Here is a 20,430-nt window from a genome sequence, read left to right on the forward strand (position 1 = left end):
GACATAAGCGCGGCCCAGGCACCATGCGTGGGACGAAAAGCGGGCTTTTAGCCAATATTGAAGGGGCCGCCTGTGTAGCAGGCCCAGGGGAATAACTGAGGAGCCTGCAGCCATGATTTCGAGGCAGTTGATATGCAAGCGTCGCTCGTGGGTCGACCAGGAGCCATACGCCGGGTTGCCCTCGTACAGAGCGGCCCATCCTGAGCTGGAGGCAGCCATGAGGCCGAGCATCTTCTGAATTGTTTTGAGGGGACGCAAAGGTCCCAGCTTGAAAGACGCCGCCGCTCGATGGATATTCAGGGAGCGTTCCGGTGTTATCCAAGCTCGCATTTCAACCCCAAATGCTCTAGGTGGTTGAGCAACAATGACCTGTGAGCGATCAATTGCCGTTCTGAGTCGGCTAGCATTAGCCAGTCGTCGAGGTAGTTCAGTATGCGGATTCCCATCTGTCTCAGAGGGTCTGTCTTATCTGTCTTCATAAAAGTGTGACTAATACCTCAAAAGTGAGGTGACCTGCGAGCGAACTAGAGTGAGTAACCTCGTTCCATGGATTTTTTAGAATCCAGCTTGACACTATACCGCAAATCAGCCAAAAAATACTGAGATATGAATTTTTGTTGATGGGGTTGTCCATAGAGTTCTGTTTGAGCTTGCATGGTATGGCTGTAAGGGTACCTGCTTTTACTGTAGGAGTCTGCAATGAGCAATGCTTCCACAAGCTTCAAGTGATCTGTCAATATCTGGAACTTAAAGCACTCTGTAGCATCGGCAGGCAGAAGATTGTCAAGAGCTACCTTTAACAGGGCAAACTCACGTGGCTCCTCTCTAGAGAAATCAGGAATAGTAGGGGTTGGACCACGGTAGATGTTCTCTTGACTAGGTGGCAGTGAGGAACGATAAGGCACATATTGTTGCTGTTGCCTTGAGGTAGGGCTGTAATAGTGTGTGGATGGCTCCCTTGGGTGTTGGTAGCGGTCATCAGCATGCTCGGCCCTCTGGGGTGTTGCTGCATGCTTTGGTGGTGGCGAGGCTGATCTGGATGTCTTGGAACTCGCTTTAATCCTCTGAAGCTCATGGATGAGCTCATCTATTTTGTCACGTTGACGTTCTGCGCATAACTTATCCTCACTACACTTCACTGACTTATCCTTTTCATAATGTGGATCTCTTTGATCTCTTGAAGACGTTACTCTGTGATATGATGTTGAGGTAGAGGCTTGTTCCTCCATAGTACGCATCGAATGTCTGGACGAATGAATTGGCTGAAATGGAGACAGAGGTCTTGGAAAGTGAGCGGCAGAGTGTTCTCTGAGGTCACGTCTAAGCTGAAGGTTCTCCTCTTCCAGATCCTTCAGGGACATCTGTAGTGCTTCAGGAGAGAAGTGAGGAGTCCCTTCATAGGCAGGAAAGTGATCAATGCCAGCAACCAGGGTGTTGCAGGGTGGTAAAGGACCTCCTGTAGCCCCTACTAATGTTGGAGTGGCCTGAGGATGTGTGCACTAATCGCTGCTCTAGCACATAATCCACCTCATATGCTGCCTTCACGTGCTATCGGAATTATCGTAAATACAAGTTTCCTTACCGGAAATTGGGCGTGAACAGCCTCTCAAGTCATATTTACTACTGGGAAATTCAGAAATAATTTTGATACCTGAGTTTCCGAGTTGGGCGGGTCATAAACTTTAAACATGGTGGAGGGGACAACCATTGCTGCTGTCAATACTGTTCTCACAACAACTACATCCCTTTGTCTTGTCGCTAAAGTAGTGTATTTATAGGCTAGATATGAACGATTATGCGTGGCGTAGTATATTGTATGTTTTATAAGGAGTGAAATAAGCATATATTTGACCAAAATTCCAGAATTGTCAGCGAACACATGTGATTACTCAAGCATCGCGGATGAAATTACGTTATTATCACCGTTATGTCCAACGATCTCGCGCTTGTTATAATAACAGCACTTACACCTTTTCTAAACTGCGCCAGCATCCGGGTTTCTAACGCGGTCTGGGTCCTAACTATAGGTCATTAACTAACTGCCAGACTAATAATCACACAACGAATAAAACTATTACACAAATATTATACTGCAAATACTGCATGATCAGTCAAAACTGGCCCTCAATTTAGTACACATCCCAATCGAGTGAAGGGATTTGTGGAAACTGTGGTTCCTAATTATAGTGATCCAACATTTGCCTCGCATTTCAGGATGAAAAGACAAACATTTCAGGTGAAGGATAATCCACTTCTTACCTCCGAGACTGTGCTATGATCTGTATGAGCTTATTATTTTTATTTTGAGTATTAGGCTTATCATTTTTGCTGATCACTGTTGTTGTGCTATGATATTGTAATATTTACCATTATACAGGTGCATCTCAATAAATTAGAATGTCATGAAAAAGTTCAGTATTTATTGTAAGTTATTTCAAAAAGTGAAACTCATATATTTTAGATTCACTGCATGCAAAGTGAAACATTTCAAAAGTTTTTTGTTTTAATTTTGATGATTAGTGCTTACAGCTGATGAAAGTCAAAAATCAGTATCTCAAAACAATAGAATATTTACATTTGAGTTTCAATTAATGACCATCCTTACAGTATAAATTCCGGGTATCTCTTGTTCTTTGAAACCACAATAATGGAGAAGACTGCTGACTTGGCAATGGTCCAGAAGACGAACATTGACGGGGTAAGTCACAGAGGGTCATTACTGAAATGTGTGGCTGTTCACAGAGTTCTGTATCAAAGCATAGTAAATGCAAAGTTGACTGGAAGGAAGAATTTGGGTAGGAAAAGGTGCACAAGCAACAGTGATGACAGCAAGCTTGAGAATACTGTCAAGCAAAGCTGATTCAAACACTTGGGAGAGCTTCACAAGGAGTGGACTGAAGCTGGAGTCAGTGCATCAAGAGTCACCACACTCAGTCGTCTTCAGGAAAAGGGCTACCAAGCCACTTCTGAACCAGAGACATTGTCAGAAGCATCTTACCTGGACTGTGGCGTAAAAGAACTGGACCGCTGCTCAGTGGTCCAAAGTCCTCTTTTCAGATTAAAGTAAATTTTGCATTTCATTTGGAAATCAAGGTCCCAGAGTCTGAAGGAAGAGTGGAGAGGCACAGAATCCATGTTGCTTGAAGTCCAGTGTGAAGTTTCCACAGTCAGTGATGATTTGGGCTGCCATGTCATCTGCTGGTGTTGGTCCACTGTGTTTTCTGACGTCCACAGTCAACTCAGCCATCTACCATTAAATTTTAGAGTACTTCGTGCTTCCTTCTGCTGGCAAGCTTTATGGAGATGATGATTTCATTTTCCAGCAGGACTTGGCACCTGCCCACACTGCCAAAGGTACCAAAAGCTGGTTCATTGACCATGGTGTTACTGTGCTTGATTGGCCAGCAAACTCACCTGACCTGGAGCCCATAGAGAATCTATGGGGTATTGTCAAGAGGAAGATGAGAGACACCAGACCCAAAAATGCAGATCACCTGAAGGCCGCTATCAAAGGACCCTGGGCTTCCATACCACCTCAGCAGTGCCACGATAAACTCCATGCCACACCGAATTGAGGCAGTAATTAAAGCAAAAGGAGCGCCTACCAAGTATTGAGTACAAATACAGTAAATGAACATACTTTCCAGAAGGCCAACAATTCACTAAAAATGATTTTTTTTTATTGGTCCTTTAAAGTATTCTAATTTGTTGAGATAGTGAATTGGTGGGTTTTTGTTAAATGTGAGCCTAAATCAGTTAAAAGAACCATAGACTTGAACTACTTCAGTCCGTGTGCATTGAATTTATTTAATACACGAGTTTCACAATTTGAGTTGAATTACTGAAATAAATTAACTTTTCCACGACATTCTAATTTATTGAGATGCACCTGTATAATCAGAGGAGCATAAAAAAGTTTATGAAAGTGTCACTTCACAATACAATAGCAAAATATATATGTATAGTATTTTTATGTTACATTAAACAGTGTCTAGTACACCTTCCTAAGGAAAGGATATGAACTAAAAGACATTGCAATTACAACATGATCTTTAGACAGTTACAATTAAGGAAAACTTGACATGCTTTTATAGGTCCATTTTAAAGGTACAATTCATTCAAAAATTAAAATTAAAATTAACCCACTCTCATGTTGTTTCAATGTTTTATGACTCATTCTTCTGTAGAAGATACTTTGAAAAATGTGTCAATGCCATTTTGTTCACACTGGTTTCAAACAGGTGAGTAAATGATGACAGAGTTTTCATTTTTTTGTGGATGTATACCTATATATTATAATCTATTATAGGCTACCTGGAGATTGGTGATTCCCAAACAGGTGTATGTGGAAAGATTTTTTTTTTTGTTTTGTTTTGTTTACTTAAAATCAAATCAAATTAATAATAGAAGAAAATATGTGACAGATAGAAGTAAATGTGCATTTACCTGTGTGACTTTAATTATAAATTACATTATATAATATGAGAAAAAGGAATATTTGTAGTTTGGTGTTGATAAATATACTGATGGTGCTGTGGAGGCTGGGAAATACTGGCTATCAAAAATAAAAATAAAAAGAAGCTGATGATGATGATGAAAGAAAGAAAGAATGACACAGGATACTCACACTAGACAAGCTTATATTTTCCACAGATACATTAGAGGTATGTTTCAGGCATTGTTGTAGCTACACACTACTAGTCACCAATGACAACTAGGTAGGCTAATCTATATATAAAAAAGAAATCCCCACAAATTAAATACATAAAAGCTACACATCAAAAAGAAAAAAAAAAACTAAAACTATATTAGCCTAGGTTAGCATGAGTTATTCACTTATGGTTTGTTTTGCTGTATTCAATCAAAAGATTTATCTTATTACACAAACTATTGTTTTGACACTGTTGCAGTTAATGCTGAACATTGATACTTCATTAAGTTACCTTTTCGAAATAATCCATTAAACACGTAGCGATTTGAGGAGCATGCATAATATTTTCAGTTCCATTCGTTTGCGCGTTGTTTTCATTAGACAAATTAATGACTATTCAAGTAAACTCCACCCACTGGAACAGTTTTCACGGGAACAGAATATTACACAACACCGGCTCACAGTATCAGTCGGAAGGGCGTTTGCTTTCAGACTTTCATTTTATCTTGACTCAGCTGAGCTTTGCGTGGGCATAGCAAATACACAACTCCATAAAAGTTCTCGTAACGTAATCGAAAAACCAGGGAATTTTTTATTTACTTTTATTTTCTAAAAATAGGAATATTTTGGAAAACTTTGGAGCATTTCAAAGTGGATATGTTGACCTTCGTCTTTGTGTGCCTCTCTATCTCAGTCACAGGTAGGAATCCATGTTTTCAGTCTTTGAATCATGTTTAAATTTCATTTTTAAAACGTCCTGTTATTGACTGATGTCAATAATATTCAAACTAAATAGAAAACTTTTAATATATATAATATATATATATATATATATATATATATATATATATATATATATATATATATATATATATATAACTTATATATATATAAAGTGTTTCGTATTGAATAGTTATTTTATATCAGTTCTTGTTGAGATGAACAGTATTTCCCAGTAACCATTGGAACATATTGGTTATTGGTTCACATTCATATTCACAATAGTCCAGGTGATAGCCTATGTGAAAATAATAATAATAATAATAAAAGCATGAAACTTGGTACACTTGTTTAGTTTGTGGCCCTGAACATTTTCAGAAATGGAGCGATCTCAAAAACACTTTGTGGTAGCCATGGCAACCATTTTACTTTCTACCATTACCAAATTATGTATTTTGTGTCATATCTCCTGAACCAAACAAGATAGCAGAGAAAAGGTGATGTCTATGTTTTGATGATTACCATAAAATTTCGTGTGAGTGAGTGAAAGTCTGCAGTGGCTTCTCCACATGGATGTTGAAGTCACCAATCAGATTCAAGCAGTCGGCCCCGTAGTATAAGATATTAATATTAATCATATTGTAACTTGTTGTTTGTCAATAACTAATTATTGTTTTGTATTTAGGTCGAATAGAAACAGCATTTTAAATATCATTGTATTGCTGTTTAAATGTGTAAAAAGATTACAGATATTTTTTTATTTATGTATTAAGGATTGAGTCCCTCTCTTTCTGTCTACAGGCCTGCATGCCGCTTTTACAGTTACTGTTGGTAATCCCTCGGTAAAAGTGAAAGAGAATGAGGGTAAGTTTCATTTTGATTTTGTTGTTGTTGTTGTTGTTTGTCTTTAAACGTTAATTATGAGTCAGTAGGCAGCCAGGTATAATGAAAATATAATATAGCGCCTGCATAAAGGTTTGGAAGAGTAATTGAGGAATAATAATTTGTGAGGTGTTACTTGGAAACTTCTCTCTACTGGCTGGCTTAAGGACAGGTCTGCCTGTTTTGGGTGATCCTGGTTTAAGCATTCAGTTTTTGATGTGTAAAACATTTATGAACTAAGTACTTTACTTTACTTAAATTTTTTTAGGAGTTGACTTTAAATGTTCCTACACTGCTGACTTTGGGTCATCACCCAGAGTAGAATGGAAGTTCAGGGATCTCAAGGGCTCTCAAACATTGGTCTACTTTGATAACAAGCCAACTGGTATGGATAAAAACTTTACTGTTGTCATTCAGTTTATTGTTATAACCTTGCAGTAGCAATCTCTTATTGTTTGTTAATGTGTGAAATGTGAATGGAGAAAAAATATCAATATGCATTATTTTTTCTTTCATTAGGTATGTATGAAGGCCGTATCACTGTGTATAATGGAGGACTGAAATTTAACAAGGTGACACGAGCAGACACTGGGGACTATGACTGTGAGGTGTCTGCCAATTCTGGATATGACGAGAAGACCATCAAACTCACAGTCCTTGGTAAATCATGTTGTATTTTATTTATATATACTGTATATATATATATAAATACAATACTTCCTGTATATTATATGCATGAAAACATACTACCTGAGAGCTGTCACTGATATAGAAGTCATCATAAATCTCATCCCTAGACTCTAAACAGCAAAAGTCTCTGTCTCCTCCTCATGTCGTTCCAAACCTGTATTCATTTATTTTTCTGTGAAACAAGATATTTAAAAAAAATTATACATACTATGGAAGTCAGTGGGGTTTGGCGTTGGTTATATTTAACAATGTCTAGCATCGCAAAGAAAGAATTTTGGTCCTCTAACTGTAAAAATTAGAGAATATTTAACCAGATGGAATTTAATTCCTTTTTTTTAAGTTTTAGTTCAAGGATTGAAGAAATTAAAATGAACATATTACCAAAATTTCTATATCTATTCCAATGTTTGCCTGTAGGTATAACTGCAAAACAATTGGGATAATGGCAATGGGATAAAATGTTTTTATGATTCATTTGGCAGGGAAGAAAGCCCAGAGTACATTTTAAAACTTTGCAGTTGCCAAAGGATAAAGGAGGGTGGGCTTTTCCTTCACTAAAAGATTATTATATAGCAGCACAAATTAGGACAGTGGTAAACTGGTGTGACCCACATTATCATGCTCCATGGAAGGATATGGAAAGTTGAATTTCAAAGAATATTCCTATACAAGCTATATTAACAGATAGCAAGTTACGGCAATATATAGAAAAGAAAGAAGACCCGTGGACAAAACTTACTTTAAATGTTTGGGCAACAGTGGTAAAGGAATATAATTTGTTGGAGTACAGTACAGTTTTGAAATGGTTTTCTTGTGATACAGACTTCACCCCAAAAGGTTGGATAACGGATTTAAATTGTGGGCAAATAAGGGAATTACTTCTTTTTGTACCATCATTGAGAAAGGTGAAAGTAAGTTTTCAACTGCTAAAGGAAAATATACCTCCAGGTTCAAAATTATTATGATCAAAAAATAAAAGGAACACTCAAAGATAATTGGAATCCATTGATAGACCTACTTCAGAAGGCACACACATCATGTATTCGATATAAGATAGTTTCCCAGATATACAATAGTTTGGAAAATATGAAAACACACTCTACAACTTATATCAAAGAGAAATGGAGGACAGTTCCCAATCTCTTTTTTAAGGGGCCTATAAAATTATAAATTAAATTGAAAAGCATATTCAGCTGTAAAATAAACAAATATTAACAACAATAACATCTATAAAAGGTTAACATTGGTGCTATCAATCGAACAACTAATTAGTTTAAATGGCTAAAAATAGTTTAATGACATCTTTTTACTAAATAGCTTACTATTAATGAAGGCCAGTATCACTGATAATAATAATGTTATTGATATCTCTATTAAATACATTTTCCCTCAATTTTAGCCATTAATTAGAGTCCTTCAACATTACAGTATAATTGAAAGCCATTATTTTTAACATTTAATAGGCTAAGAAAAATATGACAACTTTTAACTTAAAACAATCTTCGCATAAAGTATAAATTTTATATGTATAAATTATAAAATTAATATAAATTAGTCTTTATTCAAACAACAAAAGTTAATCAGCGACTTTTTCTTTTGTTCTTTGCATCAATGACAGACTTTACTTTAAAAGCAGTGCTGTCTCTTTAAAACTTGATGCACATGATGCGGATCTGACACACATTCTACCAACTCTTTATGGTCATTTAGGACTTTATAACTTATTTAAGACCGTGTTTATGAGGTAACTTGCCATAAATTAATTTGTACCGACAGGGCGTTTTACCCCACCTATGGGGGGGTGGGGTGAAATGCCACCCGGTCTGACAGAGCAATTTGCTTTAAACATTTACAGCAAAATCAGAGTACAGACAGTTTTTGCTTAAAATAAAAAAAAGAATACAAGAAAATAATTGAATCAATACCGTAATTATGGATTACAAAATTATAATAGCCTATTTGAAACATTTTGTTAGCTGATGCTAACTGGCCAGCTAACTAGATACCTGATGCTAACTTGATGTAATTTTTAAATATAAAATCCAAATATTTTTATTCAACCAATTAGAATACATTTGATGAAAAGGATTTGATGTTCAGAACAGAATAGTAATCGCTCATTGCCCTCTGCGGGCGTTTTACCCCACAGACTATGTTTGAGAAAAAAATTATGTCATTTTGAAAATATAATTATATTTTTATTAAATAACAGGTAGGTTCTATCTACAGGCCCTACTGTTCTCATATCATATATAACTGATTTTCTCAAAAACAACAAGTTTTAAAACACTTTTTTTCTTACTGTTGAAAATGAGATAATTTACTGTGAAATCCGTTTTCTCTCCGGTACATCACCAGTGTAAGCTTCATGGTGAAAACTTCTACATCACTCTCGTCAACGTAGTCCATAGTTACAATAAAAATTTATCTTGACTTTATCGTGTGGTTATTTTGGGAAAAAACAGTAGGGGGGGCATTTTACCCCATGGGGGCGGTTTCCCCCACTCTGCCTGCTCCTTTTGATAATCAACTTCATCCAGTCTCTGCACTATTTCTCGCCAAAAGATATGACCGATAACACTGTCATTATACTTGTTTAAACTAGAGTTTCGAATATCTCATAACCCCCTCACATAAGCTCTTGTCAACGCTGCCGTCTATTGATGTTGCAGTCTCCAGTAGATTGTGGTTGTTGAGCATCTTCCTTTTCTTTCTCGTCTGTGAAAAAAATCGGGCTGCGCCAGTGTTGCCACCTTGTGGACAAACTAATTAGTGCAAAAACAATGTGAGGCATGTGTGCGACCTGCGCGCTGTTGTGCGCCAGGATGCCAGAACAAGCGGGGGGAAGCAAAGGGGAAAACGTTTTATCGTATTCCTAAGGATCCCGATAGACGAAAATGGTTCACTGCAATAAAACGCTAACAAATAAATGCTAAAATGCTAACCAACACAACTAATGGTCTAATGGGCAACTAAGGACACCTCATTTGGATATTTTCATGTCTGGGAAAAAATTGGAATTAAACGGGTTAAGATTTCATGACATTTATGATGTCTACTGTACTTATCCTTCCAATAACGAAAAAGCAGGTTTTAGCCAACAACAATATTTAATGTATCTGCATTACTGTAAGTGTAGGTTTAGGGCTGGGGTAGGTGTAGACGTTAATAAGCCATAATTTTACATCTAGAATTTTCCGTTGTCGAATTGTACTACCTACTGTTTTAATAAGAGGTAGCAAAATCTGACAGGGTAAGTTAGCACAAATCCACAGAACACCGGCAGACTCCAAAGTTGAACATTCATCACAAAATTAGATTGTGTCCATTTGTACCATTCCAGGCTTTTGAAGAGTCTCCGGAGTAGGATGAGAGAAAGTTGATGAGATAGTTTAGATATCAGGATACTGCAGGTCAGGAAAGCTATCTGTTCCTTTATTGAAACACTTTAAAAGCACTCTGAGGGCATTACAGTGATCTGTTATGTTTAATCTATTAAAAGGGTGGTTGATTGCGATTTCACTTTTTTAACGTTAGTTAGTTATGTTGCTATTTGAGCATAAACAATATCTGCAATATCTGAGGGTGGTGATGGCGCAGTGGATAAGACACATGCCTTTGGTGTGAGAGACCCGGGTTCGAATCCGCTGTGAGACACCAATGTGTCCCTGAGCAAGACACTTAACCCCTAGTTGCTCCAGAGGCGTGCGACCTCTGACATATATAGCAATTGTAAGTCGCTTTGGATAAAAGCGTCAGCTAAATGAATAAATGTAAATGCAAAGTTGAGGTGCTGAAAGTTCAATGCAGACGGAGATATTGTCTTTTAAAATTCTGGCAGTTTAATGCCTACAAAAATGACTCATAGGGACTACAAAGAGTTACTTCCCAGATCCGTTACATCATGATCCCAGATAAACCCCACCCTTGGGAACATGTAACGAAGAGGGTGAGGCCATGTTGTGCTGCTTTAGAGAAGAGGAAGAGAAAACTTGGGGTGCTCCTAAAAATGTATTCTTATGAATTTATGAATCGTGATTCTTTCTTCTAACGATTCTAATGGATTCACAAGTTTCAAAATCAATGTTCTAAATCAGCGGTTCTAAATACTGTTCCTCGCGTCGCCCTGCTCTGCACCCCCCCCTCTCTCATTCAGATCGTCAGTTCAGCTCCAACAAACTGTTCCAATTATACACTAATTTTCACAGAGCAACGTGAAGCTTTATACATGGACGCGTGTGCAGTTGCTGTGCTGTATTAAAGCTTTAATCAGGATAAAACCGTATATTAAAAGTGAACAGAAGCAGCAGCACTTACAAAAACAGCATATCTAAAAGTATGAACCAACAGCAAACAAAAAGCATAGCATTAAGAGCCATGCTTGCACAGGTTCTGCGCAATCTTGATGACCAATTCCGATTTTGTGACTATATCCGATTTTTTGGATGATGTGTTTACATTTATTTTAAAAGTGACCCTATCCGATGTGTGCATTTTACACTGCACTTGGTGAAACAAGCCAAAAACAGCATATATGAGATCACAAATCAATTTGAATAGTGCATTGAGTTGAATTTATTGACATGGAATTCATATAGAAATGTTTTTAATGCAATAGTTACATCTATACATCAAAATAATTATATAGCCTATTACAAATTCTTCAGGACAGTGCGCAGCTCCGCTGAAAGCTTCCGTACTCAGGTGGTAGATATTGTTAAGCATGTCACATCGTCCGTGTTTTTATAGTAATTGAAACCAAATGCGTTCATCAGTGATTGTATATCAAAGGCAGGGACATGTTTGTGTGCATTTTATTTTGTGGTTTCAATAGAACGAACAGGACTGAAGCGCTTGTCTGTGTACGAGCCGTCGTCAACAACAGCAGCAACGAGCACTCAGCGTGATTTCAAAAGAAAGACATTTCAGCATCAGATTGCCTTTTATTTAACACAAACGAACTAAATTACTCTGCTACTCAACTAGAGATGTTTCTTCTGGTACAGGTATTTCTGTTTAGCCAATCACAACACACTGAACCAGCTAACCAATCTGAGCCCATCACGTATTTCTGAGGGAGGTGCTTCATAAAACCAGGAAATAATCAGAGCGTTTATCAGAGAAGGGATAGAGCGGAGTAGAATAAAGGTAAATTAAGTGAAAAATAATGTATTTTTAAAAAACTAAGCATGAACACATACTGCACCCCATACACAATCAAGCCTAAAAAAACAGTCAACCACCCCTTTAAGTTTTGCTATGTACAGGTCTATGTCTTTTGAATTAAAGTGCGCAGTGTACTCATGCTGGCGCCATTCATGTCATATTCACTCCCGGCTGTCCCTGCCTGCCAGCATGGTGGTGTAATTTACATTAACACCGTAAGGGGCCCCTGGCTTAACCTCTTGAGGGGCCCTTCATCAACAAGAACTACAGTCTACATTCACTCAATCTTAAGAATCATAAAGCGCCTTTCATTTTGAAGTAATAAATGCCATTAACAGAACATCCAAACCTAAAGGCCTGTCATATAAAATATACACAAATATCACTGCATGAACCACATATGCACATAGTCAGACATATTTTACACAGATATCTAAAAATGTGTAGCATTTAATTGTACGTTAACATTGGTTAAATTCATTATGAACTAGCATTAAGTTAGGAACAGTGTAGGAATGTAAATTAGTGAAGGTAAATTTATCCTCCACCTTCACAAAACAGTCTGTGCACTTCTGATTTACCTTCACAAATATGTCTTTTTGTGGATCTTCGCAGTTTTTTAAATCACTAATTTACCTTAATAATTGTGAAATAATTTATTAACATCAACCAAAAGAAATAAAAGATTGTTAATCATGTTATGATCATAATCATAATATTCTTGATGGCTAATGCAATAACTAATATTAATGAGCAAAACCTTTGTAATATGCTGCAGTAGCAAAGTTTTTAAGTGTTTACCATCAAAGTTGTACTTTAGCCTTTTTAGTTACAATTAAGGCCAACAGCTGGACAATAAGAACTGCCCAATCAGATGGCCCGGTGCCAGTGTGAATGAAGCTTGGGACGGATTTGCCACGAAAGTTGATAATTTGGACTGTTTTAAGCCTTGCCGATTTAAACTTTACAGAGAATTTAAAGCAGGGGTGCTTTAAATTCTCTGTAAAATTTATTCTAAATTGACACTCACTACTATACTGTGTATACTTGTACATACATGGCAGTTCTATTTTTGTACCATCTCTACCTATTTTTATGAGCACTTTATGACACACAGATAAGTTGCATTGGTGTACAAGTCGATTGATGTATCATTCAGAAATAATGTAAAATAAACTAAACGTTTACAAACATTAGAAACATGTATTTATATTCCCTACACTCCACAAAGAATCCTGTAAATTTAGCAGTGTTCAGAATAGAATAAAGAACGAAAATATAAGTAAAAACAAACACAAGTTATAGTGGCATTCACCATAAACATATATTATAAACGCCCAGCCTTAAATATTTCAAGCGAAACTGAAACTAGTGGTGTGGTTGCTGGAAAATGCACAATACAAACTCAAAACAAACTCACTTGCCTTTTCTCATTCATCACCAATTGATTTCTTTATATAAATCGCCTTGGAAATCGCTTCACGTTTCAGATGAAAAAACGCAATTTATAATCCAGAAAAACAGTAGCCTATATCCATTTTCAGAAAAATGTCTGTGGAAAACAGAAGAAGAAATCATATCTTTGCAAGATGAAACGATTATTTCCATGTTTTCCCCAAATGACAGCACCCGTGAGCAGGAGGATAACACTGGCATTTGTTTTGATACTGGATAGTCTTTTAAGCATTTTTAAAACAGTTCAGATCGTAGTTTGGACACCCCTGGTTTAAAGCATTAAAGGAACACTCCACTTTTTTTTGGAAATAGGCTCATTTTAAAACTACCCAAGAGATAAACAGTTGAGTTTTACCGTTTTTGAGTCCATTCAGCCGATCTCCGGGTCTGGCGGTAGCACTTTTAGCTTAGCATAGATCATTGAATCGGATTAGACCATTAGCATCTCGCTCAAAAATGACCAAAGAGTTTAGATAATTTTCCTATTTAAAGCTTGACTCTTCTGTAGTTACATCGTGCACTAAGACTGACGGAAAATGAAAAGTAGCGATTTTCCAGGCTGATATGGCTAGTAACTATACTCTCGTTCCGGCGTAATAATCAAGGAACTTTGCTGCCGTACCATGGGTCCAGCAGGCGCAGTTTGTTCATTTGTTCTTACTGTCTGCTCACTTGTCTTCAGTTGGAATTGAGAATTGTAAAATTTAACTGGTATCTATAAATTTGGTATCAAAAACAATGATAACAAAACTATTTTATTTTTGGTGGCAGGGCAAGTAAAAATTTAAACCACTGTTGAGCCCTTATGGCCAAATCACATATGTGACCCCGCTGACCCGAGCTGTCAAAATGACTCGGAATGTGCACGGGCTAATTTTGAGCTACAGACAAAAAAAGTGAAAAATGTTGATTTTGGTCAAATTTTAGGTTTTCACAAAAATGAGTTAATTAAGCCGTCATCTAGCAATCCCAATGCTCCAAATAGTAATTAAACATCTAAAATGATCTTTATTTGTACGTCTTCTGAGAGGAGTAGCCTACCTATTTCTCTGCTTGCTTCTCGTGCTGCCGCTGACTGATGTATGCACTGCCAGCACACGATCCTGATAAATATACACATAATTACACTATTTAAGTAGGCTATTCACGCAGACATAATCAGTTATGTCTTAAGTGAACGTTTCGGGAACTGTTGGGGCAAACAGCTGATGTGTATATTAGATCCGTGCACAGCATTGATAGGTGATTTTGCTTTGGAACCTTGAACAGTTTTTCTCAGAATTTACTTGCTGACTTCATCGACTTCAAACGGCTGTAGCTCAGTCATTTTTCGTCCGATTTCAACAAATTATTTATAATTTTGAAGGTCTTAATAGAGAATGTATTTTTTTGTAATAAAAATTTGCTCATTATGACTCATTTTGCCAGAACAGGTCACATATATGAATCTTCAGTTGCCTCAGGATTTGATTGTGATTATGATGCATCACAATGCTCCAATTTATTTAGTTAATGAATCATCCAAATAAAGCTCTTTTTGTTATTTTACCTTTGTTAATAAAAATAAAAGCAAAGATGCAAATTAAAAACAGTAAAGCAAATACAAAATAGGCCTATGAAAAATGGAATTAACAGTCCTATTCATTTTACATATAATTTACAGAAGCACTTAAGTAAGAATAATACAGAGATTGAATAATCAAATGTAAGTATAATCATTGTATATTCTTTAGTGTATTACAATTAATAAAGCTACAAAAGTTATTCAGTCGGGTGAACAGTGAGAAATTTGCTCTTTTCTTTCGTTGTTTGAGGTAGCCTATATTAAGATCTAAATCACGAATCTAATCTAATATGTTACACATCAGATTTTTTCCACAACTGTTTGTTCACTTCCACAGCTGTAGTGTGGTCGCTAACCAACTACTGCAAGCTCAACTATTTTAAGATGGAAAAGTAGGTAATTGTATCTAACTAGCATATGACCTACCTTCCATGATCTGCATTGGCATCTTCTCCTAGCCCCGCGTTAATATGCTGTGATCGTTGGAATTTTTGGTAATTTTTATCTTTTCTGACCGGCTGAAACTTCTCGCGCAGCACGACACCCGCACTTGCATTCAAAGCAAACCGATAAAGCGCAATTTTAAGGGAACAGTCAACTCATTATACAATGTGGTTGCAATATTTTCCGGCATCACCGGGGCCCCCTCAGCTCGGGGCCCTGGGCTTAAGCCCAGGTAAGCCCGTGCATTAATGCAGCCCTGGGTGTAAACAGAATGGGTCTCGTGACGCCTGGAGCTTTATTGAATTAGGACACATTCTCACCCTGGATGTATATAGTTACCCCACTTTTTAATTTTTTTACTTATTATTTTTTAATGCATTTTATTTTAACGTTACTTTTTGTAAAAAGGAAAACAGGTTATATTTTGAAACAATTTAATGAAGTTTGAGTATACTTTATTGTTAAAACAATATGTGATTGTACATAATTGTACAAGAAACTCTATGGTTGGATTGAGTATTGTATGTAACTTGAAATATGCTACATTATTGTACTCAAATGAATGTTCACAACAAAAATAAATAAAAATAAAATAGAATTTTGCTTTGATGTATTATGTAACCTTGTCATTCTGACTGTAATTCCCTCCACTACAGTGCCTCCTTCCAAGCCTGTATCCAGAATCCCTGCATCAGTCACAACAGGCAGTAATGTCCACCTGAGCTGCTTCGACGCAGATGGCTCCCCTCCATCCACCTATAGGTGGTACAAACAAAACACTCCCCTCCCTGAGGATCCAACCAAGTTCCCCAGTTTTAAGAACCTCACCTACAAGATGAACGTTTTCAATGGTAACCTGGTGAGTGTTCATCTACAATATTAGAAAATACATACAAATATATGCAGTGCTTAACAAATTTATTAGACCACCACCACCTGATGTAAGGGTTGTGCCACAACTGCCCTAAACTAACGGTATTGGTGATTACAAAAATATTTTTTTATGTTTCTGTAATGGCTAAAACCAGTATGTGTAAGCACTGTAGTCACACCAGTCTTTCTAATGCTAAAATATAATTATTGTTGTTCTCCGTGAATTTTCAAATGTACTGTTTTACAAGAAAGGTAGGAAAAATAGTAAACCATTTAATTTTTTATTCACATGCCCAATTACAGTCAATAAGTTCAGTCTAATAGATTTAAGCACTGTATGTGCTTAAATTTATTAGACCACCTGTCACAATAAAGAGATAACAAATAATTTAGCAATCTGTGAAAAACATGTTTGAATTTTTTTTTTGTAATTTATTAGGCAAATAACAAACTGAAACAACTAAATAGTCTTTATTCACACATAATAACCAAAAATCTATGGCTTGATAACAGCTTGCATTCTTGCTGGCTTAGTCTTTATGCACTTTTACCCACTTTTTCTCTGTTGTTATTGACTGTAATTATGCATCTGAATAAAACAAATTACAAAGTACTTTACTACTTTTCTGCCTTTCGTGTAAGACAGTAAATTTGAAAATTCAAGGATAACAACAATTATATTTTAGCATTAGAAACAATACTGTTAGAAACTCCTGATTGTATTAAAAGATCAATTATATTTGTAAAACTGGATTCTTTGTGTGATCAGGAGTTCCCGATTGTGTCTAAACTGGATACTGGTTCATATTTCTGTGAGGCCAATAATGGAGAAGGCACTCCTCAGCGTGGCGATGCAGTGCTAATGGAAGTCCGTAAGTAACATTGTCATTGCTTTCAAATAATAACTGCACATTTACACACAGTTATAGGACTTCCAGAGTCAGCAGAGGATCTGCTCTCAATATCAACATTGTAACAGGGTGAACGAGACGAGAGATGTGCAGATCCATTTACAAGCTTTATTAAACAGAGATGTGGTCAAAAATACAGGCAGGGTCCAAACACCAGCAAACAGGTATGGCAAGGGCAAAACACAAGAATAGTCCAGTGAACAGACGGGGTCGATCGGCGGCGAACATAATCCAGGGGGGCAAAACAAAGAGAGACAATCCAAATACATGGTAATAGTCCAGGCAGGGGAAAACAGAGTCCAAAAGACAAGATGAGAAAAATTCAAGGAGGCTATAAACTAAAGGAATGAACAAGACTAAACTTAAACACTGGAAACACAGAATGGCTCGGTAAAGCAGCTACCACTAGGAGAGTGATAAATGCAGAACAATACTCAAGTGCAGGGCTTATAGAGCTTGTCTGATTGGTAGCAGATGTGAGTGTGTAATCAGTGCAGTGGATGATGGGAACTGTAGTCCGAAGTGACGTAACAGTATGTGTTGTGTGAGAGTCAATGTAACGGAAAAGCGACCTCTGATGGCAAGTGGATGGATGCCCATGGACTGGATTCGTGACATATTACCTATAAATAAAAACATTTCATTTTTCAAATCATACTACTCAGTTCACTTCAGTTGTCACTGCACTACAGGACTTTAAATAACTACTTCCATATTCTCACATTTGATCAGATCTATCTCAAACAAACAAAATCATTAGCATATATGGGGCTGGTTGCACAAACATAGCCATTAACCCAAGTACAGTTGCATTTTAGAAGAATATAAGGCCATAAAATCTTTTTTAAATAAAAAGAAATTGTTAAAGATGTTTAAAAACATTGTTTAAACATGGTGCAGGAAGTAAAGAGAGAGATATTTAAAAGAAACCATACAGCAACTGGAGGGCAACCAAACATTATACATAAAAACGACCACAGAAAGTTATAGAAATGTATGCAGAGTGTTTAGAGTCAGTGAGAGCAGGCCAGTCCATGGCCCATAACAAAAGAAGAAACATCACTTCCTATTGCCATTATTGCCATTGCTCTGCTTCTGTCTTGTGAGTAGAGTGTTGTTTTTCTGCCAGTTTTTCTAGCTACTTTTGTGGTAACTTTGTTTTTGTTATACAGGTGATGAGGACAACAGCCAAGCAACAGCTGTGACAGGCAGTTTGAGCACAGAGACCCAGAATGTCCCAAGCAAGATCACCATGAATCACATTCTGGAAAAACAGTATGGTGTATTCATGTTGCAAGAGGTGAAAATAAAACTAGAGATACAAAAGCTAGAATTAGAAATAACCAAGTTAAAGTTGGAGCTGCAAAAACTTGGACAAGAACCTTAAATACCATTCAGCATTGCTGCTCTGAATCCAGGATTATTTCATGTCATTATTACAGATGTTTTATTGTGCTAATCAATTAAATTGATAACTGAAAGTACCACGTTCAATATTTTCCACATACTGTATATATATATAAAACATGTTTAAACTAGTTGTTGTTTCAGTTTTCTCTTTTAGTCAAACAGTGTTTTTAAAACCATTTGTCATACATTTGGATCTATTTTCTTCTGCCTGTAAATTCCGAAATTGTTTCTTCAAGCACTTCGTCTTCCTCCAGGTCTGAAAGTGCAGGACTTTACCTTAAAGTGTTTAAATTGGAATCTTTGGAGAATGGAAGCTGCATCTAGAATTGAAAATGACAGTCATATTGTCTGTATTTCTTACCTTGCCATATGGTGCAGAACAATGCATGCACAGATTATGTTGCACAAACAGGGTTCCTACGGAGTTTGGAAAAGTATTTGTGTTTCCAGACTTTTGCTCCTATTTATTTATTTTATTTATAATAGAAAATTAAGAATTTAATTAATATAAATGTATTGTACAAGACATCAAAGTCAAAATACAAATGAATGAATTCAAGGTGCACTTTTTTTTTTTTTTCATTTTGTGTTTCTTCTCACGATATTCTTAGCACCATATTACATAGCCACAACTTTTGCAAAAATAAAATATATACAGACTTTATGTGTGCACGAGAATCCATTAAACTTATAGGACAATATAAGACAATGCACGCTGAGCCACCTATTGTGCCATCAGCCCATTTCACAGTGCTTTTTTGGCCACTGCAGAGTATGGGTTAAAGAGACCTAAGACCTTGAAATATGGCATATTCCCCTAACGAAAGCCAAATTTTAAACACTTTTTTATAGTACCAGTCTTTTTTATAAACCCTTGAACTTGGCAGATTTTATGCCATCAGCCGATTTTGTGTCATGGTTTCTGTGCTAACCACGGAGGATGTGTTAAAATGGACATTAGGCCTTGATATTAGAGGTACTACCATAAGAAAAGCCCAAATTTGAGCAAGATTTCTATTACTTCATGTGCATCCATGCTCTTATTTTATTCATAGTAAGGTGGCAGTGATGCACAAAGGAAATAGGTTATATAAAGCTAGAAACTGTAATGCGTAAGCCTGCAAAATGTTTGCAGAAAAGCTTCTTGTGTGCATGTAAACGTCTGTTTTTTGTTGTTGTTTTTATTATTATTTATTTTAGGGGCTGTATGTTAATGTCACTTAGAGAAAATCAATAAATAAAAATTTGAAAATAAAAATATTTACAGATGACTGTACTATATACCAAATACAACGCTGAAAATAATGCTCTATGAACCATTTTCGTTAAATATGTGACCCTGGAGCACAAAACCAGTCATAAGTAACACAGGTATATTTGTATCAATAGCCAACAATACATTGTATGGATCAAAATTATTTATTTTTCTTTTATGCCAAAAATCACTAGGATATTAAGTAAGGATCATGTTCCATGAAGATATTTTGTAAATTTCCTACCATAAATATATAAAAACTTAATTTTTGATTAGTAATATGCATTGCTAAGAACTTCATTTGGACAACTTTAAAGGTGATTTTCTCAGTATTTAGATTTTTTTGCACCCTCAGAATCCAGATATTCAAATAGTTGTGTCTCGGCCAAATATTGTCCTATCCTAACAA

At 36.4% G+C, this 20,430-nt stretch overlaps 1 protein-coding gene across 1 annotated transcript; it reads left to right on the plus strand.

Annotated features, from left to right (window-relative positions):
* The first annotated feature begins 5,096 nt into the window (after window positions 1–5,096).
* Window positions 5,097–18,952, plus strand: LOC306871544 (junctional adhesion molecule A-like). The gene is made up of 7 exons (XM_079419561.1): window positions 5,097–5,351; window positions 6,173–6,235; window positions 6,522–6,638; window positions 6,773–6,913; window positions 16,229–16,431; window positions 17,215–17,317; window positions 18,529–18,952. Exons 1-7 carry the CDS (start codon window positions 5,309–5,311, stop codon window positions 18,741–18,743), a joined length of 885 nt encoding a protein of 294 aa, XP_079275687.1. The 5' UTR covers window positions 5,097–5,308; the 3' UTR covers window positions 18,744–18,952.
* The last annotated feature ends 1,478 nt before the right edge of the window (window positions 18,953–20,430 follow it).

This window comes from Barbus barbus, assembly GCF_936440315.1.
Source record: "Barbus barbus genome assembly, chromosome: 6".
In the NCBI taxonomy this organism is placed as follows: Eukaryota; Metazoa; Chordata; class Actinopteri; order Cypriniformes; family Cyprinidae; genus Barbus; species Barbus barbus.